Genomic DNA, 19,237 nt, shown 5'->3' on the forward strand with positions numbered 1-19,237 from the left:
CATGGCTCAGCACCTTGGGACGTCCTCCGGAAGTGAAAGAAACTATACAAATGTAATCTTGTTGTCTATCAGGGACAAGGCCATCTTGGACCACTTCCTCATCTCCCTCTTCTCCCACACCCCCTCTCTTCCAAGCCTTCCACACCATCTCTTTCCAACCCTGGAAAAAGCTTTCCCCTGAGTCCGACACAAATGCCCTCTCTTCCTCAGACCTCCTCTCTTTCTGGCCCTCCACCTGCAGTGATCCTAATAATAATCCCTCCAAAACAAAATAATAATAAATTTATCATTTTCAATCCACGACTGTTTGTGGGACACTGCTGTGTGCAAATGGCTGCCGCTTTTCGCCCACAAATATACGGTCAATTCACTTTACAGCATATTCTGTGAAGTGCTTTGAGACGTCTAGAAGATATGAAAAGCGCTATATCAAATGCAAGGGTTATTATTATTATCCTGATGCAGCCATCAAGCTGCTGAATGACCGTCTCTCCAATTCCCTGGCTCCCCCAAAGTCCAGGGCTGTTTACAAACCCACCAACTCCCACTGGTACAACAGTCATCCCCGCTCACTCAAAATAAACACATGGCAGAAATCCAGCCTCACGATTCACCGCCATATATATGCGGATGACACAAATCTACTTTGCTTCCTCCAGTACCAACTCCAGGTCCGCCAATGTTCTATTAACTTGTCTGGCAGACATCAGGGCCTGGATGAGTGTAAACTTCCTGCAGCTGAATATGCACAAGATGGAAGCCATACTTGGTTCCCGTCAACATCTTCACTCCTACGAATCTAAACTCCTCAACCTCTCTAGGCTCTCCCTCAGACTCACCGAACCAGTGCACAACGTAGATGTCTGGTTTGACCCCCAACTGTCCTTCCTCTCCCACATCCAGTCCCTGAATAGGACTGTTTTTTTTCACCTGTGCCACATTGCCTGCCTCCTACCTTACCTTACTCCAAATGCAGCTGAAACCCTCTTGCATGTGTTTGTCACCTCCCGTCTGGCTTACTCCCACCACCTTGCCAGTCTCCCCAGCTCCACCGTTCACAAGATCCAGCTCATTCAGAACTCCAGCCCACATACTGACCCGGACCCACATCTCATCAGTTCTGGCCAGGCTCCACTGGTTCCCCATCGCTGAATGGATTGACTTGAAGATCTTCACTCTCGTGTTCAAATCCATTCACTTCCTGGCACCTCCCTACCGTTCCTCTTCTGTGGCTTTCATGTCAGGCTATCCCAAAGTGCTTCACTGGATCTACTGTTGTGGATTAGTCATTCACTTTATTTGTGGGCAAACACAGCAAATTTTGCGTAAGGTAAGTCCCACAAACAACCTTGAAGTGAATGACCAATTTTAATCTATGGGATTGTGCCTTTACCATCCACTTGAACAGGCTACTAAGTAGGTACTGCCTTGTTTGAATGTTTCTTTAGCAAAACGTGAAGCCTTGATAATCAATTTCTGTGACCAGCAAACAAATAATACTCAACTTCATTCACATTTGAGCTCAGTCTGACTGAATAACCTTTGAGATACTGTATTCAACTTTTATTGGCACTGTATATTGTCCAGTCTAAGGTTTAAATACTTAAATTGCTACATTATCTGAGATTTTAAAGTTAACTGTTTAATCACAAGCTTAATTTTCAATAAAAGGGTGGTTGGCATGTGGAAGAAAATGACCAGCACAGATGGTAAGAGCAAGGGTTTCAAATGGAAGCTGGACAAATTCTGAAAATTGATTCAGGGCTAGTAGAATGATATAGATACAGCCATACTTTTAGGAATATTGTTGGGACAGTTAGATTAGTGAAGGAAAACTATTTGAGCCAGGACAGTGTTGCATTACCAGAGGTACTATCCTTTGAGACGTTAAACCAAGGTCCTGTCTGCCTGTTCAGGTGGATGGATGTTGAAGATCCTATGGCACTATTTGAAAAGAAGGGATACCCAGTGTCCTGGCCAATAATTCCCCAAATAAAATTCGGCATTCATTTCATGGCTGTTTGTGAGATATTGCTGTCTAAAAAAAATTGGTGTCTGGTTTCACTTACAAAATAATCACTGCGCTTTACCAGTATATCTTGTAAAGCACTGAGTGTCCTGATGATGTTTGGGATTATGCCAAATGTAAGTTATCTGAAGGATGCCTCCCATCATTACTGCACTCTCCCAGTACTGAACTGAGTATCAGCTCGGCTGGTGGCTAATCTAGCTAAATCTGTGTTGGAGCAGTGTCTTGTTTCCAGTAGCTACTGAGTAGCGATTTTATGTTGAGTGAGGCTATGATCTCATCTACTAACAGCACTGAAACCCACCTTCTTTTGAGAAAGAGCCAAGAATGAATGCTGCCAAGTTTCCATCTTAAACTTAATGAAGAAAAGCTCTACTGCCACTCATATGACCCTCCCAATACAGTATCTCTATAAGTTAGTAGAAGGGAGTTGTTTTAACATTCCACAGCATATTTGGATTGTACAAGTGGTATAGCTAATAAACAAATCTTTGTATAAATGTTTTGTATAAAAGTACAATTAAGGCTTTTGAAAAAATTATTTAGTAAGTTTTACTGCAGTTAAAGTACAATTCAAACAACATCATGAAGATCAAGTTATAATAATAATAATAATCCTTGCATTTGATATAGCACTTTTCACGTCAGGAGGACGTCCCAAAGCGCTTCACAGCACATACTGTAAAGTGAATTGACTGTATATTTGTGGGCGAACGCGGCAGCCAATTGCACACAGCAATGTCCCACAAACAGTCGTAGATTGAAAATGACCAATTTAATTATTGTTTTTGGTTTTGGAGGGATTATTATTAGGTGTGTGGAGTAAGGAAACTTGCCCAAGGTTTCGTCCTGTGCCTGGAATTGAACTCAGGTCTCTCGCTTGCAAAGCGAGTGCTCTAACCACTGAGCTACAGGACTCCACAAGTACAATAAGTTGTACTTATTACATTTGTTGACTGCCATCCATCTTACTGAATTATACTCTGGGTTATTATATAACTTTAGTTATGCCACTGTGGCCTTAAACGATGGGAATAGTTGCGAGTATTCACACAAAGATGAGTATAATGTCCTTTCACATAATTTTAATGAATTTCAGCAGTGGAGATAAATATGTCATTACAATCTTAGAAATTATACTATGAATCAGTATAAATATACTATTTTTCCAAGGCAGTGAGACCTGGGGACTGAGCAGGTTTGTAATACTGATCTACCACCACTAGATGGTTCTACAATGCCTACATTTGAGTTTATGCAACGTGAGTTTGGTTGGTAACAATGGCAATATTTAACTCCATCTTTCCAATATCTGAAGAAGCCACAGCTTCTTGGGAGTTTTTTTATTAAAAAAGTTATACTATGTCCAAAATCTTCAGCTTCATTTAACTTATTCATTTCTTATATCACAGTGGGAATAAGGTTAAGTATGAAGGCACATGTTGCATTAACCTGGACAGTAGGCATCCTGCAATCCAGCCATCAGTTAATTTACTGGAACACAGGGGGATCCAACCTATTCATGTTTGAAGGACCGAGGATCTGTTTGCACCTCCTCCAAGTCCCACCATTGAGCCAGACAGACTGGTCAACCAATAATAGCTTGGATTACTGCAGGCCCAATTATCACCTCAGAGGTCAGTTCAACGCCTGAGGGCACTTTACCCCCTCCACCCCTCCAAAAGATGATATTTTTAAGACATGGTACTTATTTCTCAACATTGAAATTCAAAGAGTGAGGGCTGAATTCCTCATCTATACCATGTGAGCAACCCACCTTTGTACAAAAGAACAGGTGAAATGTCTGTTTCATCTGTGGAGGAGTTGGTGCAGTATTTGACTGACTGCCATAAGATCCGACTTTTATAGCCCAAAGTCAACCAAATACAAAGCCCACAGTAGCCCAACAGTCTGCATTGCTTACTATGGATAGCAGAGTGGCCAATTTAGGTAAGGGTTTTTGAAACTGTAAGAAAAGGTCTCCATACAGAAAAAAAAACATTTTGCCGCTTTAAATTAAAAATTAGGCACCCGCCCAAAGACGTTTTTTCCCCGTCCAGTACAATAAAAACACGCTCAACTGGGAGTGAACAACAAGTCTGACAACATTGCTGATGACAGATACTAGTTCCAAAGCTAGTCTGACCGGCCTCAAATTACACTGCCGTGGCCACTTTTTGCCTTGCATTTAAAGCAGGGCCAAAAACAGATGCTTCTGATAAAATTATGGAACAGATATTCAGAATTCAGCACTCAACAGAAAATATTAAAATATAGACTCTTAACATAGCTCTTAATTAAACATTCCTGGATCAACATAGGGATATGCTAAGAATTCTCCCATTTTATTCCCATCAGTGTCATAGTGAAGCATCTTGAAGCAAACATTGCAAAAGTAGGATGGATCATCTGGGGCAAAAGAATCATTGTTCGTCACCCACCTAAAGAGAAAAAAAGTGTTTTTACTATTTATTTCCTCCTCTCCACCGGGAAAACGCTACAGAACGTGGTCAACAAAATATATTATGATACAGAATATTACTTACCTAACTATATATAACTTGCAGACAGAGCACTTTCGTGTCCGAAACCAGGGTTTTCTGATTACACAAGGGTACAATGTTTTATCTAGGCAGTCATCACGATGCGCAAGTCTATCAAAGAAAATAATTAACAGGACAGTATCAGTGCTTAGTTCAGTTTGGTTCTTCATGCAAGAATTGTAAGGATATTATTTGAGGACAATGGGGACACCAACCACAACAAATTTATATAATAGCTTTCAGGTTAGGATGACTCCTCAAAGCACTTCGGACAACTGACTGGGAGCCTGAGCTTTGGAGAGGAGGGTAAAATGGCTGAAAGTGAAAGTACTTTAGGTGGTTGTTGAAGGCATGGATGAATGTGTGCTGATTGGAAGGAGTGGCAAGGATAGTAAAGTTGCTGGGTCGCGGAGGTAAGGTGGAGAAAAGCTATGGTGGCATTTGAAAGTAAAGACTAAAATCTTGAATTTGATTTGCTGAGGCTAGTGCATCAGTGGAGTTAAGCGAGCTCATAGCCTGGTGGGAAATGATGACACAAGCTGCAAAATTCTGGATGGTCCACACCTTGTGTCAGGAGCTGGGAATCTTGTGAGGACAGTCAAATAATCATGCCTAGAAGTGTTGAAAAGTGAGGGTCTCACCAGCCTGGGGAGAGGTAGTGGTGTACGACATTGTGGAGGCGAGGAGAGCTTGTGAGATTTGAAGGGGGTAAGGTTTGAAGGATAGTTGGAAGGGGGAGGAACAAGACATAGGTGTCCAACACTGGCTCCACAAGTAAGCATCACATAAATACTTTTGCATATGTAGGTCTCTTAATTATTGCACAATTAAGAAATACAGTCAAACCTCTCTTCAATAATCTCAGGGAACTGGGCTAAAGTGACCTTTATATAAGGGTGGCAAATGTCAAGTTCATTAGTGTGCGAAACAGGCTGACCCAGGGTGGTTGTGAACAGGGGGTGGTGCTTCAACAGATTCGACTGTTCACAGCTGCCCATACTTCAGTTTGGAAGTAATCAGATAATAATAATAATAATAATCCTTGCATTTGATATAGTGCTTTTCACATCTTCTAGACGCCTCAAAGCGCTTCACAGAATAGACTGTAAAGTGAATGGACTGTATATTAGTGGGCGAAATCAGGCAGCCAATTGCGCACAGCAGAGTCCCACAAACAATCGTGGATTGAAAGGACCAATTTTTTTTTGAGGGATTATTATCAGGCGTATGCAGTAAGGAAACTTACCCAAGTTTCACCCTGCCGGGAATCGAACCCAGGTCTCTCACTTGCAAATCGAGTGCTCTAACCACTGAGCTACAGGACTCCACATGCAGTTGATTATCTAAATGCCTTTTAAAATTGTCCTGGTGTGCCTACTTATGAGCAACTGGAATTCACTGTTAGCAAGGTGCATTACATTACCTGATGTCTGTAATGATGATAAGGTGTTCACAGTCTCCCTGGTGACAATACAAATAGGGACACCCAATTTTAATCCACATATCGTTGAACGTGCGGTCCTCCATCTTGGCCATTTTAAAGTTCCCATATCCTCGATCATGGGATTCTGCCCATTCAGTGATTGTTCTAAAGGAGAACATACCGAGCTATCAGAAGGCAGTGCTGTACTCAGCAGGAATTACTCTGCATCAGTAAATCAGATTGGAGCAGCTTGGAACCGTATGCAAAGCCATTTATGTTTAAATGGAAGAAATGTGCATTGGCCAGTGAGTTATTGCAACCAGTCATTATATAACATAAGAAATGCTAGATGAAAAAAGACCAAGGTCCTCTAGTTCGCTTTCCACCTTCCTGGTGGTCGCATGCACATATGTCCCAAACTATATCCCATTATGTTATTTTCTAAAAGAAAACTATCTAACCTGTGATTGAAAGAATCAACACTTCCTGTTTCAACCGTCTCCCTAGGGAGCCTGTTCCACAGGTTCACTGTTCACTCACTTGAAATAGTGTTTGTGTAGAATTGTTCTGAATTTACCCCCCTTCAATCACAGGCAGTATCCTCTGGTTTTACTATTCTGGACAAATTGGAACAGCCTGTCATGATCTATATTGCCTAGCTGCTTTATTTAAGTTGATTTAATTATTTTTCTAAACTAATTTTCTCCCCTCACCACCTAATGACAAACCGATTCCTATATTGAGAAGGCTGTTAGCAGGATATTTAACCAAGAAGAAATGGCATCATATTCAAGCACAACATGATCCTCAACCAATGGACAACCAGCTTTCTCCAAGGTTTCTGCACAGCTACCAGAAGCAGCAGCTCATTGATTTTCTCTTCCTAATAATGGAGCACTGCGGCCATCAGCCAGTTCAGACAGAAATTCAACCTGTAACCCTATGGTCTTTACGACACGGTGCATTCATCCACTAGGCACAATGAAGTTAATTCGTATCTACTGGCTCACTTATGAAGTTTACAAATGTGGCCACAGGTGAGGCCATATTTATGCTTTTTTAAATGATCAGCAACATCCTTATCTGTGACAATTCTGTAAAATTAAAAAGACGGCAGTAATACAAAATCACTGCTAATCAGCAAATACCATACATTGTGGAGAAGCTATTTTTGTTTTTTTCCAAATATTCTCAAAAATTTAATACGCAAGATTATTTTATAAATACCCTTTGAGAATAAGGAAGACCTGATGCATCGAGTAAAATATCCTGGAAGAATGTGCACGTATCAGTACTCTCCTCAGGAGATCCGACAAGTTCTTTCTGCTGGAAATGTTAACCGTCTTTTCTCTTTCAGTTGAAAACTGATCTTCAGCATATGATTTTTTATTTCTGATGGCACACTTTCCTAAGCAACTTTAAGAGATGTAAATTAATTTCTGTTCAATGTAGACAACTACCCAGATTTTAGTATTAAACAGGCAGCTACACTTTAATGAAAGGAGATCTAACCAAAATCCCTGTGGAGTACAAAACTTACTGTGATCAGAGAATAATGGGATGTCTGTTACATGAAATGTAAATACACCTCAATACAGCAGAAGTATCCAATCAGCAGTGTTTTTGGTTAAGGTACACTGGTAGCACAGCTTGAGGGCATCAATCCACATCCAGTCAGATGTTGGCATATCAAATATTTTCCACAATGAGAATTCCCAAATTTACCTGAAAACCCAACTGGCCTAAGATTAAACCTGTTTCAATTACTTTATTAAGACAGACATGCCAACAAGTTGTTCCACGCTTAAAGGTAAAATTATCACATAAATACCGAGCACATTACTCTTCAAGCAAATGGGTCCATAAAGAGTGCTGGAAAGGCATTCATGAATAACCCATTCTATGACTGAGTTCTCCACTGTACCTGCTCAGATTTCTGCACTCTGGGTATCTCATATCATTATAGAAGGTATCTTCAAAGAAGAAAAAAGCAGACTTGTATAAATCCTACCAGAAAAGGGGGAAACATGATATTTATTAGTCTTATTTATTAATTTTTAATTCAATACAAACAGCAGGCAGTAAAGTTTTCACCAGCTAAATGCAGATCTTCTCAATACATCATTACAAGTTCTGGTTATTGTGAAGCCACCTGATCTCTCTCCCCTGTGAATTACATCACAATTTATAACTTTGCTAAAATTGCTGTTTGCATTTATTGGCAATGAATTTTGTTCATAGAATTGTAAACGCAAAATATTTTAAGAATAATCCTTGCCTTTGATAAAGCGCCTTATCATGTCTTCGAGACGTCTCAAAGCGCTTCACAAAATATACTGTAAAGTGAATGTATATTTTGTGGGCGAAACACAGCAACTAATTGTGCACAGCAATGTCCCACAAACAGCCATGGATTGAGTGACCAAATTATTTTTTAACAAAGGCGTGTGGAATAAGGAAATTTGCCTAATGTTTCACCCTGCCCAGGAATTGAACCCAGGTCCTCTTGCTTGTGAGGAGAGTGCTCTAAACACTGAGCTAAAGGATTCCATATTGTTTAAAATAAACAGCAGAATAGATAAACAGAATAACCTGATACTTCTAGAAGTACAGGTTAAGACCTAAATAAAAGTTACTACCAGAAGTAATAATCTGTAAAAAGACATGTTTACAATTATTGTATAACACAGCTTTTGTAGCTTTCTGTGACTCCATAGAGGTCTGTCAACTCAAATTTCGTAAAGTGATTATTATATGTTCCACTTCATAAAATATTCAGTACTTTTTGTAAACAAAATAAACCGTCAATAGATGTACAATCCTTGTATCTATCAGATGTCACATTGGAAAAACACCTCCGCTTTGCCAATCTATTCCATGACTTAGACAGGGGTTTGCACAGGAAACATAAATGTTCTTTACTGCTTTCTGCTTCTACAGGATACCTTGCGTCTCTTTACCAAATACACTCAAGACAATCCTCCACAGTGATTGTGTTATAAACGATTTTGTTCTTCACTTTTTATAACAAGTATCACAGCTTATTATTCTCTTCACAGATAAACTAAACATATTGTTGCATCTTTGTAACTGAGTTTACTGCTGATCAGCGTAATGGTTTACGAAAAAAAAGGAAAAATCCCAATATTGAAGGTGTATCTTGATGCCGAGGCATGGCTGCAAACAAAACGTACCTTGCTGACATGTTCAGGAGCTAGGTCTGGAGTACTACTGAATTCTCCACCAATCTGAAGATCACTAACGCACTTGATGGCATCCCTCAGATCAGTCAGTTTCTGACTGCCCAACACCAGCATGGTTAGGTAGGGCTTTACTTCTTTATGCTGCCAGAAAATAAGGTCAACATTTCAATCATAATTTTTTGAACACAATCCACTCACTATTTCATCTATATAATAATTCTTGCATTTAATATAGCGCCTTATATTGTTGAGAAGTCTCAAAGCGCTTCACAGAATATACTGTAAAGTTTACAAAACGCAGCGGACAATTATGCAGACCAGTGTCCCACAAACAATCATGGATTGAGTGACCAAATTATTATATTTTGTATTTTTTTGAAGGGATTATTATCCCCAGAAAGTGATCCGCCAATCGACTAACAACTGGGTTCCTACTTACTGTTAGGTAAACAGAGGCGTGTGGAGTAAGGAAACTTGTCTAAGGTTTCACCCTACCCAAGAATTGAAACCGGGTCCTCTTGCTTGCAATGAGAGCGCCACTATGCAACAGGACTCCGATCCATATACACATGGATTTGTAAAGAATTGGTAGCTTAGGTTTCAGCAACTACTTAACCATTTCAATTTGAACAGCATTTCAGGCCAAAATAGTACTGCTGCTATTGATTTAGTTCAGGGGCAGAGGTAGGCTGAAAGAAAATTACCAGCATCAGAAAATAAATCCTTGAGCAATGTTTTCTAAAATCTATTCAGGAACATATTCAAATACACCTCGATGGTAAAAGAAAACTTGAACTAAATGCTGAAGTAAATTAATCATGCAATAGTAAATCAGTACTAAACTGTCAAATAGTAATTTCAACTTCTTTTAAAAAAGTGATTAAATAATGGCAATTAACATATCAAAATGTAAGTTAGAATGATACTGGTATTCAGATAACCAACAAAGCCACTGCAAACTGTAATTTAGTCGGGAAATTCACTTACTAAGAAAGTCCTGTCAATTACCAATGACTGGTGCAGAAGGTTCTATAGATTATCAGGAAATATGAATGTATTTTCTCCAATTATAAAGTTATCTTTAATCCACTGACATTCTCGCTATACTGCATACCTCTATGACTTTCTGCAGCCTCTTCTGTTCACTCACTCCACTTGCCAGCTACCCACCATCTGCCTCATCACCTGCTTTCAGCCACTATGCCTCACCTCTGCGACTTGCACCCTAAACCTCTCCATCTCACCCCAGCTGTCTTCAAAAGCCTACTTATGTATGCCTGCAGGGACCGCTCCAATTACATCTCTGTATAGCATTCTGAGACATTACTCTCTGTGAAGGGTACAATATTAATACAAGTTATTGTCTCCATTCATTCATTTAATTTAATTTCTCTGCTGCCACAATTCTGAAAATGAGGAAATGTTAAAGAGAGTAGCAATGCAAATGGAAATCCATATAAATTCAGCTCAATGGTTGATGCTGTGCTTGTATCCTCAATTACGTTCTCTTTTTGTACTGCAGAATGCTGTGAAACTGCTGGTTTGACTCTGATGCAAAAAAACCATTTTAGTTAGGTGCATGCATATTACTTTTCTAGGAATGTAATTTAGCTGGACTTTTCAGAACCAGCATAACAGAATTATGAACCAGCAGTATGAGAGTAACTGTTTATAAGGGTCAAAGAGCAAGATAAAAGAAAATCAGAAAACGAGAGAGAGAGAGAGAGATACAAAAAGAAAGTTGCAAACAGAAAGACACTGAGAAAAATAGAATCAAGAGTCAGGTAGAAAGAAAGAGAAAATGAGAGAAAATCAGAGAGTGATATTATCAATAAAGTATAGCTCCTGATGGAAGATGATTTTGGTTAGCACTGTGGTCTATTTGCATTTTGCACGATGTTGAAATACTGTACAATTTCAACTAAGCTCCAGGAGGACTCTCACCAAAGCCCAAAATTGGCCAGAATTCAACACTATAGGAATTATGTACAACAGAGGGTGTTGCACTGATGAGATCTCAATGTTAAGGCACAATAAATGAGGAAGTTTACCCTGCCAACAACCTCGCACATTGATGTGGCGGTTAAGATCCACAGAATCCCATTCCAGGCGATAACGAGACACAATTGCTGACTTTACTCCATGTGGCCTTAACTTTAAGGCCTCATCAGTGCAACATAATAGTGTTATCATAGTGTTAGTGTAATAGTAGTGTTGTTGAACTATGGCCAATTTCAAGATGCTCACACTCACCTGCAAAATCACTTCATGCCCTAGCACCTACCTACCTCTCCAACATGCTCCATTTCTCCATAGAGGGCCTCCATTTCTTTGCTCAGCCAGCTCAGGCTTCCTGCACATCCCGACACCTCATCACCATACCTTTAGGCCCGAACCTCTGCAAGGCAGAGGGCCTCAATCTTCCTTCTTTCCTCAGCTCAGTATCAAAGTACTCACTCCATTCTTCTGCCCTCTGATACACTTATCCCATGTGAAGGGCACTATATAAATACAAGCTGCTGTTGTGTTTTAATGGGACTGTATCGAAGCACTCACATAATGCTGCACTTATCCTACCCAGAATATATAGTGAACAGTGTCCAATAATCCTTAAAACTTACCTTAAAAGCTATAATCGGGAAGTAGACATGAACAGAAAGGATCAGTTCGCCAGGTTGAATAGTGTCTTCTGGTTTACTGGGTTTCCTTCCAACTATGTGCATTTCCTGAATTGTGCAAGAACAAATAGCTGCTCAACAAATTGGCGTTCCTTCTGTGACAAAATTGTAAGACATTGTCTAGAAAATTAAAATAAGTTGAATGTTGTCTGTCTTTCAGATTTAGGATTCTTTAACACATCCCAAATTATTTCCCAAATCCCATTTTGTATCCAAGCGGTAATACCTTGGCATCCTCCTCAATTTCTTCAGTAATGCTCACTCTAGAAAAGACCAATATTCAAAAAGGGGCCCTTATTGCAGCAACATTTGCTACACACAAGAAGTTGAACACAAAGATGGCAATGAATGCCATTCTTTTACAATTATTTGTACTGATATTCAAGAACTGAACATACTATGAGTTTTAATGTAACTGAAATCTCTATAAACACATTTTTCAAATTGAACGCATTAACAGACACAAAAAAACAGAAGACTAAGATGCCCAGTGGGCTAATGTCTGGCATCTCCTAATACGTTGACAAATGGGAAAACGTTGCTTCCAGGAAATAGGTATTTAAATTGAGGGACTGCAAAAAAGAGACTGTGAAAATTCATTTTACATAACTGGTATGCTTATGTAAGCAGATAATCAGAGATATTCAAATAGAAAACCTTATTTCCAACCTGAAATTAAACTTGAAGATCACTTTAAATTCAAGTAAAACTTACATGCTCATTATCAAACAACTCTTGCCTGGAAATTCGATCATAAATTAAACGTTCCTCTCGGCTTTCAATTGCTTTTCGACGAATTCTGTACAAGAAAAACATTAAAAGATGAGTCAATTTACTGCAAACATTAATCAGTTATGGTTTTTGTTCAAAACTAAATTTTACTCCATTGTAATTTTTTTTCTTAACCAGAGGATTAACAATTATACTTTTTTTAGAAAAAATTAAATATAGAATAAATAGAGGTAGTCACTTCATCACCGATTAAGCAGAGGAAATATTTTCCATCATACAACAACAACAAAATTACATTTGTATAGCGCCTTTCACATCAGGAGGACATCCCAAAGCGCTGGACAAATAGAGTTTCAGACCCGAGCTGGGGGTCGGTGTCGGTGCAGGGCGGGAAGCAGGGAGATCGAAAGCATGGTCGAAGAGGTGGGTCTTGAGATGGGTCTTGAAGGTGGCAAGGGAGGGAGCGAGGCGGAGGGACTGCGGGATGGAGTTTCAGAGGGTGGGGGCAGAGTGGCAGAAGGCCTGCCAAAAGTGGGGCGAGAGAGGTGGGGGATGTGAAGCTGGCCCGGTGCCTGCTGAGAGGACAGAGCTAGCAGGATGTAGGGAGTTAGGAGGTTTCAGAGGTAGAGGGGAGCAAGACCATGGAGGTCTTTGAAGGTGAGAACTGTATCCTCTGTGTGATGGGAAGCCAGTGGAGTCGGACGAGGATGGGGAAATAGGGTCATAGAGCCTGGCGCAGGAGAGGACACGGGCTGCAGAGTTCTGGATGATCTGCAGCCTAGGGAGGGAGGAGTTGGGGAGGCCGACAACCAATGAGTTTGCATAGTCAAGCCTCGATGTAATGAAAGCATGTATGAGGGTTTCGGTGACCTGTGGTGTGAGACAGTGGCGGAGCCGGGCGATGTTTTACATCATACACCATGTTTTATAATTAAAAGTCTCCTGAATATGAATGCACCAGCACTGTACCAATCACCATATTGGATGGCATATTAAGTTCCGCATTTCCAGGATCCTGGCTCGGGATCCGTGCCTGCCACAGAGATTGACTTGATTCCAACATTCCATAGCTATGTGCGTCACCTTGGAGCCAGCTCAGCTCCGCAGAGACCCTGCTTAGCTCCCCCAAGGAGAATAGTCACTAGCCTGGCTATTTGCCATTTGGCAAGTGGAGGTTTGCACCTTCACGCGGTGGATAACAGGTACTTGGGACTGCCTGCAGCACAGATCAGCATGAAATGTGTCAGAGCACTGCCACCGTCCTCCTGTTCACGATTCGGATTCACATCCTACCAACTGAAGCAGCTCTGGACAAGCAAGCGCAACGTCAGCAAATTGCTGGTATCCAACTATAGATGCTAAATTAACAAACTGAGGCAGAAAGAAAACAACTTAGAGAAATTGATATTTTGTTTCGTTAAGTTAAGACTGGTATCAATTACACCTAAAGGAATCAAAAGTTACTCTGCCTCATGGAAAAGCCATTTTTTGAAGAGAGGCGCAGTAAAATGTCAATTTTGGATTCCACAACAGGCTGTTTTGGGGAGTCCAGACCACATTTAAATTTTCTATTTGCTGTCAGGAATTTTCTTCTATTAAAAAATTTAATTTTCTTTGCAACTTAAATTTAGGATACAAAGTCTAAATTAAATTGTAAATTTAGGTAATACAGATAAAATTACCTACCCCGATGTGACAAGGTCCGTGTCTTCCGGGATGACATCTCTATTGGTCTCTTCTAAACAGTTCAATGTATCAACACTATAGTTTAAAAAACAGAAAATTTAAACGCTATATTTAAACAAACAGAAAACGCATAGAAATGTGATCCAAAGATCTTAACAAAATATGACAAAAGGGTGTTGACAAAATATGAGCATTAATGAATGTACAAGATGCTTTCCAGTGATCATCTTTTAATTATGGAGAACATTCACTGATCAATGCCAGACACTCTTCCACTCACCAGCTGCTAAAGATACTGGTCTCAGTCCAGTTCCGCTTGGATTACTTTAGGCCCTAGAAACCCTCTTCGTTGTCAGTAAATTTAATCTCAAATCATCAAATCTGGAAATGCCGTGTAGTTAAGTACAGCTGTAATCCTTTTTTGAACCCAAAACGTAACTGTTTTAGGATTACAGCCTCACGACACTTACAAATTGATCATAGCTTGAAAAACAAAACCCCTTTTAGTTCATAATGAGTAGCTTTACATTCACAATTCATTCACAACAACAATCCTCCAGCAGATCAACTTCAAAAATGTTACCCTCACTTTCAAATACCTCTTCGAATCCACCCTACTTCTGTAACCTCCTGCAACTCTACTGGCCCTGACACTTAACTGCTCCCTGAGTTCCCGCTCGATCGCTCTCTAATCGCTCTCTCTCTCCCTTGTGTCTTTCTCTTCCTTGTGTCTCTCTCTCTCCTCCCACCGCCGCCCAACTCTCTATCCCTGGGTCTCTTTCTCCCCTTGGGTCTCCTTCTCTCCGACAAACGTGGATTTGAGTCCTCACGAGGTACCAGGAACTCCCAGCGAGATTCGCTGTGGGCAACCCAGTTTAGCGTGAAGTGCATGAGAGCATTCCCACCGCAGTATTCCAGGGCACTGCTGATGACAGCACAGCCACCCTGGCTCACGGCAGAACTTGGAAGGACAGACCAGTCACTGGGGGCAGAGTCGTTCCCACTCAGCTCCTGTTAACCCTGAAAGCCCTCCCTCTCTCTGACACCTAAGCCATGATCGCCATCCCCCCTCTCCCCTCCTGAGCTGTCTCCCGTCCTGCTGATCACTCACTCCAGGTCTCTGCACGTGTGTTTTGGCTGCCGCCCCGACCTGAGACGCTCCCTCTAAACATATTCCTGCTCCTCCTCCCCCACACTCCGCTACGACCATACTGTCCTTCTCTCCCACCGCCCTCCTCCCCTTGTCTCTCTCCTGGACCCCACCATTGCCCCCCTCTGCTCCAGCCTGAGCATCCTCCGCCAGGCCCATCCTGACTCCCGGGGTTGGTTGTTCCAGAGCAGCCGCCCCAATTGCCATCGCTCACTCTCTCTGCACCAACCACCTTCGAAAGACAAACACCCCTTCCCTCCCATCCATACCCTCTCCAACTCTCCCCACCTCCTCAAACTCCACGGTCATTTCTCCCCCACGACCCCAATTTCCTCCCTATACCGCTCTCCCCATCACCGTCCCCCCACCAGTAAACCTATCTGCATTTCCCTTCAAAATGTCTGTTCCCTCTCCAATAAAGTCCTTGCTATCCATACCCCCATCCTGGATGAGCACATTGATATTCTTGGGCTTACAGAAACCTGGCTCTCCCCCAGTGACCCCGTCCCCCTTGTTGAAGTCTCCCCTCCTGGCTACACTTTTTATCACATCCCCCGCCCCACCTACATGGAGGCGGTGTGGCCATCATTTCCCAAGCTTCCCTTAGTCTATCCCCCTATTCCTCTGGCTATTTCTCCTCCTTTGAGCATCTCACCCTCTACCATCCCTCCACTCTCTCTCTCAAAATTCTCCTAGTTTACCACTCCCCAAACCTCCTGGCTCCTTCCTCACTGACATCTCCTCTCTCCTCTCATCCCTGTCCCTCTGCACTGAACACCTGCTCATAATGGGTGTTTCAACATTAACTCCTCTTGCATCACCTCCTCGGATTTCACTGCCCTCCTCTCCTCCATAAACCTCACCCTCCACAACAACTCGCCGACCCACAACCATGGCCACCCACTCGACCTCGTCATCACACACAGCCTTGACATTTCTGACCTGTCCATTACAGACAAGGCCATCTCGGACCACTTCCTCATCTCCCTCTTCTCTCGCATCCCCCTCCCCTCTTCCAAGTCTCCACCATCTTTTCCCGCCCCTGGAAAAAGCTTCCCCCTGAGTCCCACACACGTGCCCTCTCTTCCTCAGACCTATTCTCCCTCGGGCCGTCCACCCGCAGTGATCCTGATGCAGCCATTAAGCTGCTGAATGACCACAACTTTTAATTCCCTGGCTCCTCTGAAATCCAGGGCTGTTTCCAAATCAACTCGCTCACCCTGGTACAACAGTCATCCCCACTCACTTAAAACCTAATCCCGGATGCTCAAACGCAGATGGCAGAAATGGGGCTTCACAATTCACCGTCATCTGTGGCTCGAGCACCTTTGCACCTACTGCCTCTCTCTTCCTCAGCCCCAAATCAAAGTCATCCCGGAGGCCAAAAACAACCCAAAGACAGTTTTCCACCGTCCATCACTTCCTCAGTCCACCCCCTTAAGCTGCCTCTATCCTCAAATCAAACACCTTGTGCGAAGAGGTCCTAGACTTCTTTGCCTCAAAAATTGAAAACATCTGCATGGCTGCATCGTTCTCCTCCACACCCCCCGCCCCCCCCCCCACCCCATGTCCCCTTCCAGGAAGACAATACGCATTCCATTCCAACAATCTGTCTCTGGGATTTCTATGTGTAGGTGGGAAGTATGGAATTCTCAGTTTGGTTTGGATACTCTTAAGCATAGGGATGGGTTTCCGCCTGTGTCTGACACCCGCCTGATCACAAAAAAAATCCTCTTCGACCCGTTCTTAGGGTCACCTCCTCCCTCCCCCGAGACTCTTCCACTGTTAAGTGCTCTGGGGGTTAAGGTGGTGTATAAATGCAAGTTCATCATCCAGAACTCTGCAGCCCGTGTCCTCTCCCGCACCAGGCTCCGGGACTGTCATCACCCCCGTCCTCGCCCGACTCCACTGTCTTCCCATCACACAGAGGATCCAGTTCAAGATCCTGGTCCTCACCTTCAAAGCCCTCCATTGGCATTGCTCCCCTCTACCTCTGCGACCTCCTAACCCCCTACCACCCTGCCCGCTCCCTCCGCGCGCTCAGCGGGTTGTGGCTGCTTCACATCCCCCCACCTCGCCGGCCCCGTCGTTGGCAGGCGGGCGTTCTGCCACTCTGCCCCCATCCTCTGGAACACCATCCCGCAGTCCCTCCCCCTCCCTCCCTCGCCATCTCAAGACCCTCCTCTTCCGTCATCCTCCCCCCCCCCCTGCTCCCCCCCCCTCCCTCCCCCCCCCCCCCCTCCCCCCCTGCTCCCCGCCCCTCCCTCCCTGCTCCCCCCCCCTCCCTCCCCCCCCTGCTCCCCACCCTCCCTCCCCCCCGCTGCTCCCCGCCCCTCCCCCCCCTGCTCCCCGCCCCTCCCCCCCCCCGCTCCCCACCCTCCCTCCCCCGCTCCCCACCCTCCTCCCTGCTCCCCGCCCCTCCCCCCCTGCTCCCCACCCCCCTCCCCCCCTGCTCCCCCCCCTCCCCCCCCTGCTCCCTCCCCCCCCTCCCCCCCCCTGCTCCCCTCCCTCCCCCCCTGCTCCCCCCTGCTCCCCTCCCTCCCCCCCTGCTCCCCCCCTCCCCCCTGCCCCCCCCCCTCCCCCCTGCTCCCCTCCCTCCCCCCTGCTCCCCACCTGCTCCCTCCCCCCCCTGCTCCCCCCCTCCCCCCCTGCTCCCCCCCTGCTCCCCACCCTCCCTCCCCCCCCTGCTCCCCACCCTCCCTCCCCCCCTGCTCCCCCCTCCAGCTCGGGGTCCCAATCCCTGAAGGCGCAGGGCGTTGTGCCGTCCTCCCGGCGTGAGGGGCGCTGTGCCAATGCCACGTGTTGTTGTCGTTGCTGCGTTGCCTCCTTCTCCCCGGGTCTCTCTCTCTCTCTCTCTGTCGCTCACCCGCACACGAGCCTCAGGTCGCTCAGGGTCTCCTCGGACAGCCCGAGCTGCGCTGCCAACTGCTCGTCCGTCTGCTCCTCGTCTTGCGGGTGGAGAGCGAGGTGAGCCGGGTCGAGCCGCTCTGCCCACTGGCCGCTGACCGAGGCCACGCTGACCAGGCGGCTGATGACCCCACTCGGCTCGTACTCGGGGCAGCGGTTCCTCCATTCGCTGCCGGTCGCCATGGGGCCGCCCGCGCCGCGCCGCGCCGCGCACTCTGGGAGCTGTAGTATTCGCTTCCTCTGTCGTCACTGCAGTTCCGGGACTGAGAACTACACCGCCCAGAAGGCCCCGCGCCACCCGCATTCTCTGACCAGGTTGGGCGGGTTTTGGGGGCGGTTTTTTTTTGGTCGTTATTGTGCGTGAAAACCGCCTGTGGGCGGGCGCCTCATTTTTAAAACTTTTAATGTAAACCGGTGAAACTTTTTTTAAAAAAAAATGTCCTTTTCTTACAGAGCTTCAAAAGCGCCAACCTAAATCGGTCACTCTTCCGCACACAGGAGGCGATGCATTATATCGGGCTGGTTTGGAGCTCGTGATCGGTGGACTTTGGGCCACTGACACGTTTTGATTTTTGGCCGAATGCAAAACACAGCAGATGCTGGAAATCTGAAACAAAACCAGAAGTCGCTGGGAACGCTCAGCAGGTCCGGCAGAACTGATGAAAGCTCGTGGACCCGAAACGTTGATGCACTTTCCTTTCCTGAGTGTTCCCAGCGACTTGTGTTTCCGTTTTTAATCTCTGGCCATCCTACTCCCAGAGCGCACGCGTCACTCTCGCTCCCCAGCATTGGTTTGGGATGAAGAAGGACTGTGGGGCAGTCCTGTAGCTTAGTGGTTAGAGAACTCGCAAGTGAGATGACCTGGATTCAATTCCCGGGCGGGTTG

The 19,237-nt window shown here is 44.4% G+C and overlaps 1 protein-coding gene across 1 annotated transcript; it reads right to left on the minus strand.

The window, feature by feature from the left end:
* Positions 1-3,099: 3,099 nt before the first annotated feature.
* Positions 3,100-18,548, minus strand: snapc3 (small nuclear RNA activating complex, polypeptide 3). Its single transcript, XM_007891986.2, has 9 exons — positions 18,311-18,548; positions 14,295-14,369; positions 12,591-12,675; positions 11,820-11,924; positions 9,190-9,339; positions 7,920-8,002; positions 5,996-6,160; positions 4,576-4,683; positions 3,100-4,470 (listed from the first exon to the last, which is right to left on the minus strand). Exons 1-9 carry the CDS (start codon positions 18,532-18,534, stop codon positions 4,323-4,325), a joined length of 1,143 nt encoding a protein of 380 aa, XP_007890177.1. The 5' UTR covers positions 18,535-18,548; the 3' UTR covers positions 3,100-4,322.
* Between the last annotated feature and the right edge of the window lie 689 nt (positions 18,549-19,237).

This window comes from Callorhinchus milii, unplaced genomic scaffold, assembly GCF_018977255.1.
Source record: "Callorhinchus milii isolate IMCB2004 unplaced genomic scaffold, IMCB_Cmil_1.0 Scaffold1, whole genome shotgun sequence".
In the NCBI taxonomy this organism is placed as follows: Eukaryota; Metazoa; Chordata; class Chondrichthyes; order Chimaeriformes; family Callorhinchidae; genus Callorhinchus; species Callorhinchus milii.

Excerpts from the sequence above, each read along its gene's own strand:
- snapc3 (XM_007891986.2), bottom strand. The coding sequence starts at position 18,534 with ATGGCGACCGGCAGCGAATGGAGGAACCGCTGCCCCGAGTACGAGCCG. Across the intron at positions 9,340-11,819 it reads TCCCGATTATAGCTTTTAAG|CATAAAGAAGTAAAGCCCTA; the intron begins GTAAGTTTTAAG and ends ATTTTCTGGCAG. Across the intron at positions 4,684-5,995 it reads ATCATCATTACAGACATCAG|ACTTGCGCATCGTGATGACT; the intron begins GTAATGTAATGC and ends TTTCTTTGATAG.